Raw genomic sequence first — 19,970 nt, 5'->3', positions numbered from 1 at the left:
GAAAAATGAATTTCCATTCATTCATTTGCTTTCCCATCTGTTCCCATAACTAAGACAAATGAAACAAATGGGTCTCATTTGATTTGTTTTCCATCTATTTTACAAAATGAATGTGCACCTCCAAAAATCTTATAAATAAGTTTTATGCAATTCTCCACCAGCCCCTTCACTAGCACAGATATTGCTTCTGAAATCTTGCCTGTCAGGTGAGTGTGTGACTGTCTCAGGACCCTATTGGGTAATGCCTGTGATATCAATGATACAATTCCTTGGGGAAGTTATTCCCCCGCAGCAGGGGTGAGGAAGCTTTGTGACTCCACAGGCTAAATCCTTATTTTGCCTTGAGGGTAAAATATGACAGGCGAGTGAGGCCATTTACCTGTCAAATGAGCACCTTTGCAAGTCTCACCCTCCTCTTTTAAACTCCTTGTCTTGGAGGTTTAATAGGAGAGTATGGGGATAGTTGCAAGGCTATGAAACAGGCCCTGTGCTCGTTTCAGCCTAAATTTGGAGTGTGCAGTGCAGGGATGTCTTAAAGGCTTTGCAAAAGTGCTGTTTGCAGCAGCTGCCTGCTTCTCCTTTAAATGAAGAAGACGGGACAGCTGCTGCAAACAGGGCTTTTGAGAAGTGCTTTCAGGCAGTTCCCACTATTTCATTTCTGCTGAAATGGAAGTATGGTGGCTTCCTTGAAGTGTTTCTCAAAATGTGTTTAGGATTGCAGCCTAAAGCTGTAGACTCACATTTACCTGAGCTTATATGAGTTGCCACATATAGGATTGTACCACCATGTGTTGTTTGTTAAGGGCTACTTTAACTCTATACTTTTATTTCTTTAGATATAAACTTATCTCCCACTTGTTTTTCAGAAGAAATTCTGGATGGCCAACAACAACAACAAAATAATAATAATAATAATAATAATAATAATAATAATAGTGTTAAATATAAAGTTCACAATTGAAGCAAATCATCAATTGAAACATTAGCATTTTTAGCTTCTCCTGTTGGTTCAAACGTTGGGCAGGGGGATGCTGAACGAACACAAGCAACAAATCTCATCCCCCTCACAGGATAAAAAACCCCTTGCAAAATTAATGGATATGGAACATCTAAATATGAATGAAAGTCATCATATCAGTGGCTGTTAAAATAAAGGATCCAGATCGGAACTGTTGCATTTGGACTAATTAAGAGTTTTGGAGCTGGATGGAATAAGAACGACAGCCCCTGAAATCCAGAGCACAGGAAGTCATGCAAATTGTTTTATTTGGCATTGGATAATTGGCTTTAATAATTGTATTATAATTTGGTATTGTATTAAGGTGACTTTTATTGGATTGTTATAAATGCTTGGAGGTCTTTAAGCAGAGGCTTGACAACCATATGTCAGGAGTGCTCTGATGGTGTTTCCTGCTTGGCAGGGGGTTGGACTCGATGGCCCTTGTGGTCTCTTCCAACTCTATGATTCTATGATTTTATGAAAATTAATAAAAATTATTATACAAATTCTCATCCCCTTTAGCATTTGCAGAAAGATTGTATGCATTCATGTCCAGAGATGCTTAACACCGAAATTCAGCTATTACCCTACTTATGCTCTTTTAAGAGACACCTGGCTGTCCACTGCTGGAAACAGAATACTTGAGCAAATGAACCTTGCCCTTTTATGTATACAATTATGAAAGCGAATACCTTTTCCCTTTTCTCTCCCCCCCCCTTCTTTCCAACCCAGCACTGGAACACATGTGACTGAGAAAGGAATGAACAGAATCTCTCCTTCACACTGGCACTGGCACTCAGACACTGGCATTTCCTCTTTGCTATATTGGCAGTGATCTCACACTACAAATACATCACACTTATCTCACCTATGCATGTGCCTGGGCATTTAATGTCCCAAAGTGTATTTACAAGCACTTGCAAACAGATGTTGATTGTGCACAGAAGAATCAACAGCTTTCCTTTTTGAAACAAGAAGGCAACACGGTTTTTATGTTGGCTGGGATCCAGCTCAGGAAGTGCTTCAGAAGGTAAGAACATTCCCGAGGTTCATGTTCAAGCTAACAAATAGTTCTGAACTGGTGGTTCAGTGCTCCTAGCCCACATATATGGGGGACTTTAGCTTCTTCTGGTCTTCTCCAGTCTATCAGTCTACGACCAGCTGAGGCTGTATAGTCACATGACTTCTGCCCAATGTACCTTATGGAGATGCCTTTAGAGAAAAGATATCCATACTCCTGGGTCATTCCTTGCACCCCATGTTAGCCATTACAGTCCTGAACAATACAGGAATGCACCCCAAGAAAGGGCCTCTTCAGCTTTGTGTACTGCTGTTGTTACCTATTTTGATGCCCACCCTATAAATTTAAATGCATGGCAGCCATCTGGGCAAGGGATCTTGGGAACTGTAGTTTTGAAAAGAGGGTAGGGCTGTCTACTAGAATATACGATTCACAAGGTTCCTTAAGGAAAGTCAAGTTTCACATTGGCTTTAAATTTATAGTGGATAAAAAGGTAAAGGGACCCCTGACCATTAGGTCCAGTCATGACCGACTCTGGGGTTGCGGCGCTCATCTCGCTTTATTGGCCGAGGGAGCTGGCGTTTGTCCGCAGACAGCTTCCGGGTCATGTGGCCAGCATGACTAAGGCGCTTCTGGCAAACCAGAGCTACACACGGAAACGCCGTTTACCTTCCCGCCGGAGCGGTACCTATTTATCTACTTGCACTTTGAGCTTTCGAACTGCTAGGTTGGCAGGAGCTGGGACCGAACAATGGGAGCTCACCCCGTCGCAGGGATTCGAACCGCTGACCTTCTGATCTGCAAGTCCTAGGCTCTGTGGTTTAACCCACAGCGCCACCCTCGTCCCCACTAGAAAGCGGATGTACATGTATGGTATGAATCCAACCTGTCCAGCCCTCAGACCACACTGGTCCTCTTCTCTTCCTGCACAGTGGAGAACAAATGAACCACACTGGCATGTGGCTCTGCACTGGCAAATTAAAAATGCTGGGATGGGATTCCAGTTGCTTTCTTGATGTGATGAAGTGGCAGTAGCAGGAGGTCAGAGGGCCAGTCCTACCATTAGGCAGAGTGAGGTGGCTGCCTCAGGTGGCAGATCTTGGGGGATGGGGGCGCCAACTTGAATAAAATATTGGGGGGCAGGCAAGTCCTGCCCTGCATAATCGATCACATGATGCAGTGCACGCAACACCATTTGAATGGCAATGTCCATCAACTTGGGGGGGGGGGGGGCTTCAAATATTTTATTGGGGGAGGGAGGCAAAGGGACTTTGACCCCTAGGAGTTGGCTCCTGTGTTGGGAAAAGTGAGAAGACAGCAGTGAGAGCCCCTCAGTTGTTCTTCCTGAGGTCCCTGGGCATTTTCCTTTTCTTGGAAGACAGGGCTGTGTTCCCCTGTCCCTTAACAAATAAGCTAGCTCACTGCACTGCCCTCAGGCACAGTGCAAAATGTAATCTCTGCTGGATAGAAGACTTGGCTATCAAAATGTTACCAGGAATCATGTCAGGGCATCTTGGCCTTTCGTCTGACCCTTATTATCACAGAATAAAGGTGCTCCTGCCTTTGGTCATTGGCCTTATTGACTTCAGCAAATCAGGACCATGGCAATATCCCCCCCCCCCCCCGATCCTGTTCATCTTTCTCGAGGAGGGAGAAAAGATACATCTGGTGAGTTAATCCCGTTGTTGTTGAACCGTGGCTGTAACGCCGAACAAATCAGCAAAAGTAAATATACACACGTTGTATAACTTTGCCAGAAGAACTTGGCTGAGCCAACAGATTTTCACTCCATGAGACAGGTTTTGCTGTATTTGTAGAGGTCTCTTTTTAAAACAACAACAAACAAACAAACTCCCCTTGAGGAGCATTAAATTCAAAGCAATCACAAGATGCCCATCCCTTCCTGATGCTCACTAAGCTGCTGCTTGTTTCTCTGTATCATTCCGTATTGCTTCTCCAACCAACCAAACCATTTGTGTGTGTTTGTATATATATATCTGTGTGCTTGCTTGGGTTTATTTGAACCCAGGGGCTGCCTTCCACTTCGAAAAAAATGAATACCATTTGATATGGGAAATGCCCGGGCATGTGAGAGCATTTTTCATCTCTGAAGAGTTCAGTTTCATTTGCTCTCCTCCTTCTGTGTTCCAAGCAGGCAGTGCAGAACACTGTATAAATAGCCAAGCCTGTGCTACATCCAGTTTGAGATATCCAGGCATCCAGGAGGGGAAGGCACACGGCAGGGGGAAAGCACTGAGCAGCTTGCGAAACTAAAGATGATGTATATTTCAGACTCAATCTCCTGAGCAATCTTGGGAAGCTCGGATGGATTACAATAATACTTCAGCAAGGCTGCCGGCGTCCGTAAAGAGCTGTCACTTACCAAGGAGGATAAGAGCTGGAGAGAATGTCATTATTTCCTTTCCATGTAAGATAAATGTGAAGGGCTGATTCTGTGGACAGGATGAGCAGCACTGCAAAAGATGATGGCTTAAACTTTTAACATCTCTTCCAAGTGGAATATGTGAGTCTTAAGAACCTTCTTCTTCTTCTTCTTTTAAAAACCAAACAAACTGAATGGGGGTTTGAGTGGGGGGCAGTTGTTGTTTCGGAGGAAACTGTGTGACGCTAGTTTTTAGCTGCACAGTGCTATCTTGGCAATACTTGAAAGACAGATTATTCATGCCCGAGTTGTACGTTTTTCATTAATACATTTTAGCTGTTTCCATTCTGAGAACTTGGGCACAGCTGCCCAGCAAACGTGTTACAAAGGTGGACCTTATCTTAACAGGAGGTCCTGTATTTGCAAGTATCCTGGCAAATTTTGACTGGATCCTTATTGCACAGTGATGTGGGGGTAAGCCCCAGGGAAGTCAGTGGGACTTACTTCCAAATAAACATGCATGGGAACAGGCTGTGTGATTGCTCAAGCACATCCTTCCAGTTCGTTTTATCAATCTTTGCTTTTTGCAACCATCAAGTTCTTGTTTCACCAGGATTCCCCCCCCCCCCCATTAGCTAGGTTTCTATTCGGTGGCATTTTAAATGCTGATAAGCTGAATGTAGTCTCTGGATCAACATGAAGATTTTTAATGGGTTTATGGTTAATCCGGGCTATTCAACTTGGCTCAGTTACAGAACTACTGCATGAGTGAGGGATGTGCTAATAATGCCTTAATAGAGAATGCTATTTGCAATGACAGGTGATCATTGGTTCTTTTGCTAAGAAAAATTGAAAATTACTTTAGTGCGCATATATATATATATATATATATATATATATATATATATATATCAATCAATGCCACTCAAATTAAAACACCTCAGTTTTTTAGTTGCATTTTCATGGTTTTCAATATGAATCTTAAAGGTGTAAGATGAATCTTTAGGGTGGCCTTTCAGGAAAATAACCCAGAGGCAGTGTTGAGCAAAATTATTAATTTTATAGCGATACCACAAGGGAGAAAGTATAGTTGATTGTGGAAAGTAATTAATTCGAATACTGGTTTGCATTTTAGTTATGCGATCTGCACACAAGCATGCTGACAGAGAAAAATTATAACTAAAATATATGAATAGCTGTATGCTTAATTAACAGCAGGCAGAGCTGTTATCGTTTCTGCACCACATAAGCCATTTAGCACCCCATCTCACGGAGGGCTCACGTTAAAAAGCCACCTCATGATCAGCAGAGGAAAGGAAGTGAGATGTTAAAATAGGACAAATTTAATATGAACTTAGTAGCTGATTAACTGTGGAATATAGGGATGTAGGCAAGCAAACAAGAGTCGCATCATGTCATATCATACTTCTCAATTATGAAAGCAGCAATCTGGATGTACTGTAGGAACGTGATTGCTTTGGCATGTTTATTTCCTAATAGACATGGGATTCTGAGTAAACTATTCCACAAATCAGTTGGTGGAGCATGTTTAGTCCCATGGAAGTTTCCTGACCGTGACCTCAAATGTTTGATTCTAGTCACATTTACCTAGAAGTAAATCCTAGCAGTATTGCTGCTACTTACTTTCAAAAAAGTATCCTAGGCATGCTAAGTCCCATTGTGCTCAGCATCATGCTGAGTATGCTTGGAACTGCAACCTTAGTATCACCATTCTGCTAATTTCCAAATGTCTTGCATCAAATTAAGACATTTCAAAAAGAAAGAAAAAAGATTCAGTCAAGAAAGTTTGTTGAAGATGAAAACAGTTGCACAGAACAGTGCTTCAGAAAGATTAAGTCCTTTCATGCTCTTCATGAGCACAGATTCCTTAAAAGCATTTTTAAAAAGCGATTTCCTAAATTCCATTTCCCATCCCTTTACATCTAGTACTCAACCAAATCATTTCAATAAACTTTGGAAGCCTGAATAATACTATTCAGCACAGTGAAACGGAGCAGAGCACAAAACTGACAGCCAGAGCATTAATATTAAAGTCTCAGCCTTGCAACATGTTTTGATTATTTCAGTTGCATTATTTGAATGTGTGTGTGTGTGTGTGTGTGTGTACATACATACATATATACTTTCCCAGAAGCTAATCCAATGAAAGAAGATATCCCCAATTTTCTACAATTTTCAGTGCATAGAAACTTGAGAAGTTATTTTCCTGTTCATGATTTTAAGCCAATAATGGGGAGCTTAACTAAACTTTAATAAGACTAATTGAGAGGATAGCTCTTTTCTCCTCCAGTAACCTGATGCAATTCTCTCTCTCTCTCTCTCTCTCTCTCTCTCTCTCTCTCTCTCTCTCTGCCTTTTGGGCATTTGCACTAAGTTAAAGAACAATAATAATGTGTGTGTATTTATGCAGCAGTTACAACTGTTAATTTGGGTAACTTACTGGAGAGTTTTCTCTCTTTTTCGAAGTACAAATCTGCTTAGGGTGAAAAGGATTTCAGGCAGATGATCACTCTTGAGATTCAGTGAATTCGCACATTGCATGTCCTGTCTTATTACATGGTTGTACAGGAAGATGATCATTTCCCCAATGAGCTTCGACAACAAACAGAGGATGTGCAAATACATCACTGAATCATATTCAGAGATAATCTGATTCTTATATGATGTTCGGAATGGAAATTCTGCAAATTCATCCTTATTACTTCTGCAGACTGACATGTCTCCTTCATAAGATTAAAAACAAAATCTACTTAGAAAAGAAGCAATGGGAATGAGAATAATATCATTTGGGCCAATGCTATTGGCCTGATTCAGACCCTTTCCTACACACAGCCCCCCTATGTACAACTCTCAATATGTGGCGCTATTAGGAGAGGAGAAATCACATGGGAGCCCCGTACTCAAAACAAGGGTACATAAGAAAGGGAAGAGAGACAGTGGTTGAGGATTACGACATTTATTACATTTTTGCATTTGACTGATGGGGTGAGACGTTTTGTTGCCTGTGAGAGACCGCTGCAGAAAATCAGAGAGGCAACTTCAGCAATGTTGCAAAGGCTGCTTAGGCACCCTCTTAGTTTCTGCATTGCTTCAGGGGTGGTGGTGGGTGGTGGTGTTTGCCTGAAGCATGAGAGATGAAATATGCACCGCAGGAACCTTTGCAACATAGCAGGGAAGGCTGAGGCACACCTCTTAGCTCAGAAGCCACTTGCACCAGCACATGGTCTGAGGGCTCTGCCCCAGTGTCCTCTGCAAGGTTCACTTTGCTGATGGATCGCATTGGGTTGCGTGGGGCTCACACTGCTGATGCAGCCCCATGTTGCTGATGGCGCAATGCATCTGCTTCCCTTGGGATCTCGTAAGTAGGTGCATGATGGAGAGAGGGGAGCCACAATAGAGTAGGCTACATCAAAAAGCATGCTCACACCAGTGAACCTCTTGGAATGCTTGTGAAAGGAATGGCTAACTTTATTCCCTGCCAAGGTAGTTGTGTAATCAAAGGGGGGACCCCTTTGTTTTGCCATCTACAGGGGACTAAGGCCCTGCATTTATGCTTATTTCCCATGCAGGCAAGTTGAGGGACTCAAGGCAGACTTTACTCAAGCACATCTGACCCCGTGAAGAAATGTTCTGTGGGTACTACTAGATGAGACTGGAAATATATGATGATCACCCACTCTTTTTAAAAATAATACGAATAAAAGAAGTTAAAAACAGCTTTATAAGTGAGGGAAATGGGGATATGTGGGGATATCATGCTAGAGAATAGGGGGAGTCACTTGCATCATTTCTCCAAACTAAAGAATGCCCTTAAAAGCTGTCAGTATCCCTATTACAACAAACAGAGAGATACCATACTGTTCCTTTTATTCTCTCCCTCATGAAAGGGGTGATTTAGATCAGGAAAACAGCACAGGGAGAAGTATTGACTGTTTTTCCCCCAGCATATTGGACCTGTTCTTATTCAGGTTCCTAGCAGCTGCTTTGAACTTATTTTTTTAAAAAAGGAGATCCTCATGCACTTTATTTATTTATTTATTTATTTATTTATTTATTTGCACCATAATCTAATTTCACCCTCATCAGCTCACAAAATTCTGGGAAGCCATTCCCAGGTCTGGCACCTAATCCATGATAGTTTATCTTAAATTTCCCAGAAGGTGTTTTTCTGAGGAAAAAGTCTGAGATTTCCTCTTTTCTCTCACCACACCTGGAAAAAAGGAGGCTGCTTTGCAGATTCCCCCTCCCCCCCAGAATTCACTTCTTTCCCCCCTATTGGTGACAGTTGCCTTAGAACAGGGAGAGATCCAAGACACTGTGGAGGATTTTAAATGATGGCCAGGCTGCCAGCACAGTCGCTGCTTCTGCACCAACCTTAGGAAACCCACCAACTGAGGGGAAAAGGAAAAAGCTTTGTAACTGCTACTATGCTGATGATGAACCCCATCCCTGAGAAGCTGTTGGAGAATTCCTCCTCTCTCTGGAGAAGTTTGGCAGAAAGCCCCTATCCCCAGCACAATTTCTCTGCGTGCAAATAGGATGCAGAATTTCTGCAATCAAATTATGCCTCTGCTATCCACATGCAGCCTTTAATGGCCATTCGCTGTTCCAGATCACCCCTGAGGGAGCATTGCTGGAGCAGAAGTAGGTTCGGCCAAGGGAAGCAGTATGAATAGTGCACTGAAACACTGCAGAAATTGACTATTAGGAGTGTAACTTAGGTCAGCAAACTCTGGCTGTGGTTGGTATGTGCAGAGGTATGTGATACTTCCTTGCCCGGCTTGATCTGTGGCTTCATGAAATAATTAGGTATTGAACAGTAAGTGTAATTTAAACATAGCTGCTTAACTCAGATGATAAGTGTTCTGCTCCCCCCCCCCATTTCTTTTCCATGTTGACTCAGTTGCAGTAAAATATTTTGCACTGAACTGCTTTTTTCTGGTTTTAGAGTTATTCTATACATTAGTTGAGCACTGGAGGCTTGAAGACTGTATGGCAGTTTCAGCCACTATCTCTAAATGCTGAGGGTGTACTTCTTTTCCCTTCACGTTTTCAGGTGTACACTGATATTGACAGATGGAGTCTAATCTCGCTAACTTCCTGAATCCATTTTTCTTCAAAGCCAAGACTGAGTTATACTTTGTTGTTGTTTAGTCATTTAGTCGTGTCCGACTCTTCGTGGCCCTATGGACCAGAGCACGCCAGACACTTCTGTCTTCCACTGCCTCCTGCAGTTTGGTCAAACTCATGCTGGTAGCTTCAAGAACACTATCCAACCATCTCGTCCTCTGTCGTCCCCTTCCCCTTGTGCCCTCCATCTTTCCCAACATCAGAGTCTTTTCCAGGGAGTCTTCTCTTCTCGTGAGGTGGCCAAAGTATTGGAGTCGCAGCTTCAGGATCTGTCCTTCCAGTGAGCACTCAGGGCTGATTTCCTTAAGAATTGATAGGTTTGATCTTCTTGCAGTCCATGGGACTCTCAAGAGTCTCCTCCAGCACCATAAATAGAGCATTCCAAAAACGTGGCTTCTAAACTGAAGTGCAATTTAGTTAGGACAGTGGCTTCTAAACTGTGTGCCGTGTCACCTTCTGGCATGAGAATTTGAATGAGAAGTTGAACAAGGGTAGTCAAGTTTTCATGAGAGCTAGCTTGTCTATCACTTCCAACCTACACCCCTTGCTCCCAGAGCTTTTTTCCAGCTGGAACTCACCAGAACTCAGTTCTGGCACCTCTCAGGTGCGCGCCATTGTCATTATAAAACAACAAGGGAGGTATTCATGGTGAGTTCTGGCACCTCTTTTTCTAGAAAAATAGCATTGCCAGCCTCCATGTACGACAGCTGCATATTCCTGCATTGCAGAGCGTTGAACTAAATGATCCACACAGTCCCTTCCAACTCTACAATTCTCTGACTCTATGACTGTAAAACATAGTCGTGTGTGTTCTTTTCACACTTTCCAGGTCCAGGCCCAGGCCCGGCCCATGCAGAGCTTATCTGAGACCAGGGTGAGAGTCCCTGGTTGGCTAGGAGGCACGGGGCATTCTTGTCATGATTGTGTAAGTCCAGCAGCACCCTTCTGAGGCCTGGAGCAAGTGTACTCTGCTGCCCCACCTCTGCACAGGCCTGTCCAGGACTAATGCTGAGCATGAACTCAACCCCTCACACACATTTTGCTGACCCATTCACAGAGTTGTGAAATGGTGCGGACGTTCTGATGGTTCTCCAAGGGGGGGGGGGCCCTGAAATTCCAGGAATTGAGGCAAATTCTTCTTTGTTCTTCTTGAGAGCTGCTGACTGGCAGCTGTCGTTTCTCCTGAGAAGGGCTTTCCAAGAAAAGCTATGTCTTCATGTAGTTATCTTGTAATCAGTTGATCATTGATGCTTGTAAAGACGTCAGACCATAAGAAGAGCCTGTTGGATCAAGCCCTCAAGTCCAGCATCCTGTTCTAGGGCCAATCAGATGTCTGTGGGAAACCTACAAGCAGGATTTGAGCACAAGAACGATCTCCTTTCCTGTGGTTTCCAGCAACTGGTATCTAGAAGCATTGCTTCCTCCAACATGGAGGCAGAGAATAGTCATCATGACAAGGAGCCATCAATAGCCCTCTCCTCCATGAATTAATCTCATCCTCCTTGAAAGCCATCTAAGTTGGTGGCCACCATTGCTTCCTGTGTGCAAAGAAATAACTTATCTGTCCTGACTCTTCCAATTTTCAGGTTCACTGGGTGTCTGTGAATTCTGGTGTTGTGAGGGAGGGAGAAAAGTTTTTCTCTGTCCACTTTCTTTCATGCCATGCATAATTTTATAAACTTCTATCATGTTACCTCTTAAGTCCCAAACACTGCAATTTTTCTTCATAGGAGAGTCACTCCAACCCCTTGGTCACTTTGGTTCTAGATCTTTTCTGACTCTCTGTTTTTGAGCTGAGTTGACCCATGCATGGCACTTCATAAGACCAAATAATCAGCTGATTTTCACTGCTATGCAGACCACCAGTCCCTTCAGAAAGGTACAGTTCCTAGAGTTCTCTGTGAGGAAGAGGAATCGACAACCACTCTGAGAATTGTAGCTCTGGGCAGGAAACAGGGGTCTCCTAACAACTCTCAGCACTCTTGACTACAGCTTTTTCTTATTCATTCTCTACCAATTAATGAAAAAATAAATTTCATATGAATATTATTGTTTCTGCATATGTGTGTGTATGTGAAATTTTGGTGATGTTCTCATGGGTGTGGTACAGAGTTTTGTTGCACTTAACCTTATTTTGAGGTGACTGATTGGGGAGTAGAGATGGAGGCGAAATTAGTTTTTGTTTGTGTTTTAATGGGGAAATTCCCAATTAACACTTCTTGAAACAACACGCAAAGTGAAACGTCGCTATCCTTTGGAACTCACACTTCTCTGAATTTTGCAATGCAGTGCTCCAGTCAAACAATATGTACCAAATGTATATATTGGGGTGTCTGTGTGTGTGCAGAAGAACACATACGTTAGTGAAAACAATATACAAAAATGCATTATATCATGGGAAATTTCTTGCAAAAATGTGTTAGTTAATTTTTAGTTAAAAGTACCTACAATAATGTGTTTATTAGGATAATTTTGCACTTAAATGCTGATGAATCTTCATGAAGATTTTCTTCTTCTTCTTGCAAATGCCACAGAAATGTGGAGAACTAAATTTAAGATTGGAAAAATGAAGACAATGGGAAAAACCAGTACTGGGAGATTCATATATGGTGCAAGCTGTTGGGCAAGTAAAAGCAGGTCTTGGGTGAAAAAGGCTTTACTGATCAGCACTGCCTGCAAAGCCCCTTGCACAACACTTCTCTGGCAGCGACATTCAGCTGTCTGTCGGCACTTGGGAAAAGTGTGCACAGTTTTCCCAGCGCTGACAATCAGCTTATTGTTGGAGTGTGGAAAGAACTGCACACTTCCTCCCCACCCTGCAAAGGCAAAAATGGGTCATGTGGTCTCATTGTGACATCAGGTGTCAAACTTAGCCTGCGGGGTTTGAATGTGGAGATAAGAATCTGGCCTACCACCCAGATCCTGTGACCCACCCCTGTTTCAGATAATCATAGAATTGTAGAGTTGGATGAAAATGTTGTTGTTGTTGTTTAGTCGTTTAGTCGTGTCCGACTCTTCATGACCCCATGGACCAGAGCACACCAGGAACTCCTGTCTTCCACTGCCTCCCGCAGTTTGGTCAAATTCATGCTGGTAGCTTCCAGAGCACTGTCCAACCATCTCGTCCTCTGTCGTCCCCTTCTCCTTGTGCCCTCCACCTTTCCCAACATCAGGGTCTTTTCTCATTCTCATGAGGTGGCCAAAGTATTGGAGCCTCAGCTTCAGGATCTGTCCTTCCAGTGAGCACTCAGGGCTGATTTCCTTAAGAATTGATAGGTTTGATCTTCTTGCAGTCCATTGGACTCTCGAGAAAAAATATTAGAATATGAAATATGAAAATATTAGAAATAAACTATGTTTAGAAATTGTTATTTTGTGAGAAAGTACATGTTTAAATGTGATTTTTTCCAGCAGTTTTTTTTCTGTATTATTGTTATTTTTTTGCATTTTAATGTGGAAATAGCAGTGAAGCCACTTATGAATGAATGCATGTGACAGTGACTAGCTCCAGAAATGGACTGATGGCATCCATCCCTAGCTACTGGGCACTGAAGAGTCTCTCTGCCTGAGCTTCTGGAGAGTCACTGTCCATCAAAGTTAACAGTACAAAACCAATGGTATGATTTAAGGCAGTTCCATGGAACCCGGCTAATGTCTAAGAGAAATACTGCAAACTCCTCTTGAAATACTTACAGGGGTTGGGCTGTGAATGCGGCTTTCTGAATTTGGAAAGTAAACTTCCATTGGCTGCAATGCAGTGGTGGCAGATGAGCCAAATCATGTAATTTGGCTAAATTTTAGTCAGAATTCTTTTAACTGCCTTCCAAATTATTCAACTGTTTCACCTGAGCAGGAGCCTCACATTCACATTTACTTCATTTGCAACTTAATGAATGCATATTTTTAGATACGTGAACATAAACTTGCAAGCAGCATGTGAATGTACTTTCCCTACTTGTGATTCGCAGCAACTGATATCAAGAGACATAGTATCAAGTGACTGATAGCCTTTTCTCCATGAATTTAACAAACAAACAAATAAAATAATAGGGAGGGCATTCCACAAATGGAGAAACTGCCAGTGAGATGAACCTGTCACTTGTCAGCGCCAACCAGGCAGTACTGCTTTAAGCATAACTACAAAGGCTTAATTTGTGTCTGAGCTTTCCAGTAGGTTTGAAGGAGATCTGGGCAAAACTCTATTATTGAATACTCTTCTGAGTTGGTGGGCAGCAACAGCAGGCAGAGGCAAGGCACTAGTGCTGTGATCTGTTGCAGTGAGGCCAGGGCCCCATATTAAATTGCCAGCATCTTCAAGTGAAAGGAACAAGCAATGATAAGAAGACATATGCCTGAGATGTATGCGTCTTCACCCCCCATCGTTCAGCCTGGACACTGAGGTCCAGCTCCAAGGGCCTTCTGGCAGTTCTCTTTCTATGAGAAGTGAGGTTACAGGGAACCAGGCAAAGGGCCTTCTCGGTAGTGGCACCCACCCTGTGGAACACCCTCCCACCAGATGTCAAGGAAATAAACAAGTATCTGACTCCAGAATCTCAATCACTTTGGTTATTCCCTCCCACTTCTCCACCACTCCCTCTCTTAAGGATCACAGTCCTTTGGTTCATCTCTCTTTTGAATTCAGAGTAAGCAGCCCCAGAGTGAATCAGCCTGCGGCCTTTTCTCTTGGCTGGAGGATTTCCCCTTTCCGGCGAATTTGTCGCCTCTCTTATCCCAACCGCTTTCTAAAGAGAAGGCAGAATTTCTAATGTTTGACCTAACACAGGTTAGGAAAGGAGAAACGGGGAGTTTCTTGTTTTAATCTTCTTTTAAAGCAGAGGGAGTCATTTGTCGGCTGTGGAAAACTGAGCTGCAATCACAAAATATGCACTATGTGGGAATTGCGAAAGTTGGTTCATTAGAAAATAATTGCCTCTTTGTAGGGGGGATGGGCAAAATTTTGTTGCAGTGGAGCAAAATGCACCCTCCTCCTTTTTGGTTAGCTACTCCAGAGCTTCACTAAAATACTTCTCTCTCTCTCTCTCTCTCTCTCTCTCTCTGTCCTCCTCCCTTTCCTTTGGAATCTCTGATGACAGCACAGATCTCGGAATGAAGAACCTCTCCAGGCTGATTGGAAATGGCATTGCAGAGCTGAAACGTAACTGGAGGAAACATACCTCTCAATGAAGAAAGTACAATGCACTTGAAAGCTCTGACTCCTGGTGAAAAATTCAAGCCTAGAGAAAACTTGTCCGCTTGGCTGGGAAGGATGGGTTGGACAATCTTCACGCATTCCAAAGGGAATCTGGATGCCATGCTGAGCTTAATCTCTGCAGCATGCTCGGTGATTTTCTCCTCCTGATGCATTGCATGGTAAGGCCATTTCTCTTCTCGTAGCAAATGCTGGTTTCAGTTTGAAAGCATGTAAAGCTGTGCTCGTCGTTTGCTTATTATTATGGTTTGTTTGTTTTTAAATGAAAACATTGGCCAGGTTGTGCTTTGTATTGTATTTTGAGGAGCAATTTAAGATTATGGATTTGGTCCTGCTGTCACTTGTGTGTGGCTGAGTTCCACTGATTCAGCGGGACGTATACATGAGTACCTATGCATGGGATTGTAGTCTATAATAACCTTGTTACAATGTATGACCAAGGTAATTTGGCTGTTGAAAAGTGGCCTTCTACTATCTCTGATCCCTGCATAAGACAAACTGGTAATAAAGAAGAAGACGACTTCTCTGGCTTTTCTGCTGTGTTAGACTTGGATTCTACAGATACTAGACAGGTAAAGAAAGTTTGTGGGTGGTCACCACTCAACTTTATGACAATGAAACCATTTCCACAGCCATTTTCTCAGCACAATTACTTGCAGGCTACATGTGCAGCTGTAATTGCATGGAAAAAGTATTGCGTGAGCCATCGGTACACTAGTCCCCCGTTGCAGCAATTTCCACGATTGCGGCAGTACTTTGTGCTGTCACTCCTGTGGAGGAAATCACTGCAACGTGCGTTTGTGAACTTTTAGTAAATGCGATGTTTCTCCCTACATGATCATATGCTTGGAGGTAGCGAGTGTACAGCAAGTGACAATACACTGAAACAACAAAACATCCCTAAGCTACAAAAGCAATCTAACATTAGCAACTATGCACAGTAGCCCATTCAAATGACAACTCTGAGGACTGATGGGGTGTGTATAGGAGGCAGCGGGTCACCAGATTGTAGAAACAGTGGGATTTTCCTCTTTAGGAGCGGAACCTTAAGCAAACTTACGACAAACTCAGACTCATTGAAACCAAGTAGGTTTCTTTTTGATCGAGCTGAAGGTTCCCTTGACGTAAAAATATATCATTCACACCGATGGATGCCTGTTGTAGTAGCATTTTGTTCTTATAATTTCTGGACATCAATATATTTTTGATTGGCTGGACAAGTCAGACAAAAGTTGGAATACCTGAAATATTGATAAGACATTATGTATGTATTGTCCTGAGGAATCACAGTGTGAGCATGGGGGAGAAAGACATGAAGCGAAACTCCTTTGTTTGGACAGTCAGTGCATGAGTAATAAAGACAGCATAGAGGTGTTTTGTAAGAGAATGGTTCCAGTTGTGTTGCATCCTCTGCTGGCACCCGGGGCATGTGCGCATGCATGCGCATGTACTGGGCAGGACAGGGGGCAGGGTGAGGAGGGTGAACAAAATCGGCTGTGCCAGCCCAGCACTCAGCACTGACACCATGGAGGGTTCGTGGGGCTGCTCTGCACCACTTGCCTGCCTGCCCACACAGGGCGGCCATTCAGCAAGGGGGCCGGGGACATGGTGGCAAGACAAGGCCAGAGGCCCCGAGCGGCAGGCAGGGTGGAACAGGGATCCCTGAATGGGTGTGCCTGGTTTACAAAATTGTGTGACAGGGGCTACATCCTCTGTCCCCCCCCCCCATGCTACATCCCTGACTGGTTGTGCCTTGCAGAATCTGGAAGTGTTCAAATGTACAAGTCAAATAGTGACCCAGATGATGACATGGTGTGGTTACAGACTGGGGCAGAGGGTCAGAAGTTATCAGAGCAGGAGAAATAAGGGACAGAGCAGAATGGTGTAAATAAATAATAAATAAATATTTTTTAAATTTATACCCCGCCCTTCCCGGCTCAGAAAACCGGGCCCAGGACGGCTAACAACAAATTTTAAACACTTAATTGTGATACAACAAAAAACAGCATAAAATACAGTATAAAAGCGTGAATAACAATAAAGTTCTAAAATCAATTTAGGGGGAAATCCATCCAATAAACATTAGATGATCACCAGGGCTAGCTGGCTAAATTAGTCCTATTTGGGCCAGCAAGGAGGCCAGGGGAGAATATTGAAAGCCAGGAGGAATAGCTCTGTCTTACAGGCCCTGCGGAAGGAGGTTAAATCCAGCAGGGCCCTGGTCTCATAGGACAGAGCATTCCACCAGGTCGGAGTCATCACTGAGAAAGCCCTGGCCCTGGTGGAGGATAATCTGACTTCCTTAGGACCCGGGACCTCTAAACTATGGTTATTCATGGACCTTAAGGTCCTCTGCAGGGCATACCAGGAGAGGCGGTCCCGTAAATACAAGGGCCCTAAGCCATAAATACAAGGGCCCTAGGAGAAGTACAAATGAATTAAAAGGCGGTTATATGGGAAAGTACAGCAACTAGACTTGGGGGAGGTGCCATTTATACTTGTTGTGGATGCAGAAGGTCCCCAATTCAGTTCTCATCATCTCCAGTTTACAGAAATGGGTGGTGGATAATGAGAAAGATCTCTGCCTCTCCCATAGACCTTGGAGAGCCACTGCCAGAAGTCTAATGACACTGTCTTAGATGCACTAATAAGGTGACCTGCTACAAGGCAGCTTCCTAGAACACAAGCAAAAGCTGCAGTTCCCAGCACTCTTAATAAACATTCCCAAGATTCCTTCGGGGAAGTCATGTGCTTTGAAGGTATGGGATTAAGTCGAGGATTAAGCACAGAAGGTTCTGCAGCAAAAGTCTGGGGAGGCAGTATATCTGAAGATCTCTGCTGGATCTTCTTTTCCAGCATCCTGTTCTCACAGTCACCAACTGGACGCCTATGCAAGCGGAACATGAGGTCAACAGCACTCTCCCCACACTGATTCACAGCAACCGATATTCAGAGAAATATTGACTCCAACAGTACAGAGTGAACATAGTCATCCTGGCTAGTAGCCACTGATAGTCTTATCTGTTATGAATTTGTTGAACCCCTTTTAAAATCAGTGGCCATTACAGTGGTACCTCGGGTTAAGTACTTAATTCGTTCCGGAGGTCCGTTCTTAACCTGAAACTGTTCTTAACCTGAAGCACCACTTTAGCTAATGGGGCCTCCTGCTGCCGCCACGCCGCCGGAGCACGATTTCTGTTCTCAACCTGAAGCACTATTTCTGGGTTAGTGGAGTCTGTAACCTGAAGCGTATGTAACCTGAAGCGTATGTAACCCGAGGTACCACTGTACTATAGCAGGGAGGAGTGAATTCCATAGTTTAACTATTTATTATTATTATTATTATTATTATTATTATTATTATTATTAATCGCTGTGTGAAGAGAGAACCCCTTTCGTCTTTTCCTGAATCTTCCAATATTCAGCTTCATTGGATTGACCCCAAGTCCTAGTGTAGGTGGGAGAAAACTACTTATCTACTTTTTCTATACCATGCCTGTCAGGGAACTGCCATCGGAAGGAAGGGAGGTGAAAGGGCTCACACAGGTTGAGAGAGACTCAGCAGCTGAAGAGGGAACCAGTAGGGGGAGAGGAGCTGAGCTGAGGGAAAGTGAGCTGGAGGGATGGCTCAGAGACACTTCCAGCGAAAACAGTGGGGAGGTTTCAGGACCTCCTGTAGGGACACCCACTCCTCGCCGGAAACTGTCACGCAGAGAGTCCAGAAGACGTGTTTCCGTTAAGGAGCTTTTATGTTGGAAGCGATTCCGAAAGCAACCACTGTCGGAATCTGCTAGTGACTAGAGGAGCCATGTCTGAGGGGCTCCGTCACAGACAGAGGTTTGTGGACTTGAACAAACTCTGAGGGGATACGATTTTACGCACAAGCAGCTCATCATCCCATCACAATGCCCAACTTTATACACCACTATCATACCCTCTTACTCACTTTTCTTTGAAATTAAGAAGCTCCAAATGTTTTCACCTTTCCTCATAAAGCATTTGCTTCAACCTTTGGTCACGTTGGTCGCCCGTTTCTGAACTTTCTCCAGCTCTCCCCTATTTGGTGAGAGGACCAGAACTGTACACAGTTTTCCAAGAAAGAGGGCATGCTGTGGTTCTCAAGGAATCTAGGGTTGCACAGACACCTCTGGTGTTGGTGCAACATTGAAAAAACATGGTTGGGAGAGGTGATACCGAAGTTCCATCTGAGACGGTCCATTCGCATGCACAAGTCACTACCAGTTCCTGGAGTGATCAAATAGTGAATGTGCTTGGCCCTTAGTCCTAAACCGAGATGGGGGGAAAATATAGCTGCTTGTAGTACAAGCAACCCCCTAATTATACACATTCTTCTATGCAATCCTGCTTACTATACATATTTTTGCAAATACTTTTGCCTAATTACACAATGCATTTTTTTGTATATTAACTTCACTCATAGATACATATGCTTCCCCCCATTTTGTATACAATTTTCGGTTGGAGAACCATCAGAGCAGTGCAAATTTCAAAGGATAGCTGCTTTGTGGTTCACTCCCCCCCCCCCCCGGAAATGTGAATCAGGCAGGTTCACATTAAAAAGCAAATTGAATTCCTTCCCCATTCATATGATGGTGCGTACACAGTAAACCATTCACTATGTTTTCTGTGACATCCGAGTGCCCTCAGTGAAGGATCTTAAATACCACGAAATACCATTCCCTCTGAAGAGGATTTGAGAAGAGAGAGGTACCGATAATTCCATGAAAAGCACAAGAGAACAGGGCAGACTTTGCCTGGCTCTTTAGAAAGAATAAAGATGGTGTCAGGCGAACATGCCTAGGGTGTGAGTTCAAATGTTTAGGGGCCACCACAGAAAAAGCTCTTTCAACAACAGCCATCCATCTGACCTTCAAAGGACATAGGAGGAAAAGATAATAAATGAAACACATTTGAGAAAATCATTATTACAGTTCTTGTTTGTTTCATTCATTTATGAATCGCTTCCCATGAAGGACTTGCTGAAAAGGCATGTTTTCAACAGGTGCCAAAAGCCCAATAGAAAAGGTGTCTGAGGATGTTGTAAAGGATAGGAACCACCACACTAAAGGACCGATTCCAACATTGTGTGGCGCAAACTCTGGATAGGATAGTTTTAAGCATTTCCTGTGGTTAGAACTGAACGTTGAGGCAAATTCTGACTTACGGCACTCAATCCAGTGAAAAG

At 43.4% G+C, this 19,970-nt stretch overlaps 1 protein-coding gene across 3 annotated transcripts in view; it reads left to right on the top strand.

The window, feature by feature from the left end:
* The first annotated feature begins 4,057 nt into the window (after positions 1–4,057).
* Positions 4,058–19,970, top strand: part of TUNAR (transmembrane neural differentiation associated intracellular calcium regulator) — a 72,412-nt gene continuing 56,499 nt past the window's right edge. Inside the window, exons 1-2 of one of the 3 annotated variants that reach the window (XM_080993432.1) lie at positions 4,064–4,545; positions 14,654–14,925. In XM_080993432.1, coding sequence (XP_080849558.1) covers positions 14,890–14,925 — 36 coding nt within the window. In that variant the 5' untranslated portion in view covers positions 4,064–4,545; positions 14,654–14,889. Of the gene's footprint in view, positions 4,546–14,648; positions 14,926–19,970 lie in introns of all 3 variants that reach the window. The other 2 variants (XM_080993431.1, XM_080993433.1) reach the window with 2 other exon arrangements.

This window comes from Podarcis pityusensis (genome assembly GCF_964106645.2).
Source record: "Podarcis pityusensis genome assembly, chromosome: 1".
Lineage (NCBI taxonomy): Eukaryota > Metazoa > Chordata > Lepidosauria > Squamata > Lacertidae > Podarcis > Podarcis pityusensis.
The sequence above is the reverse complement of the archived record's forward strand: the minus strand, read 5'-3'. Positions and strand labels throughout refer to the sequence as shown.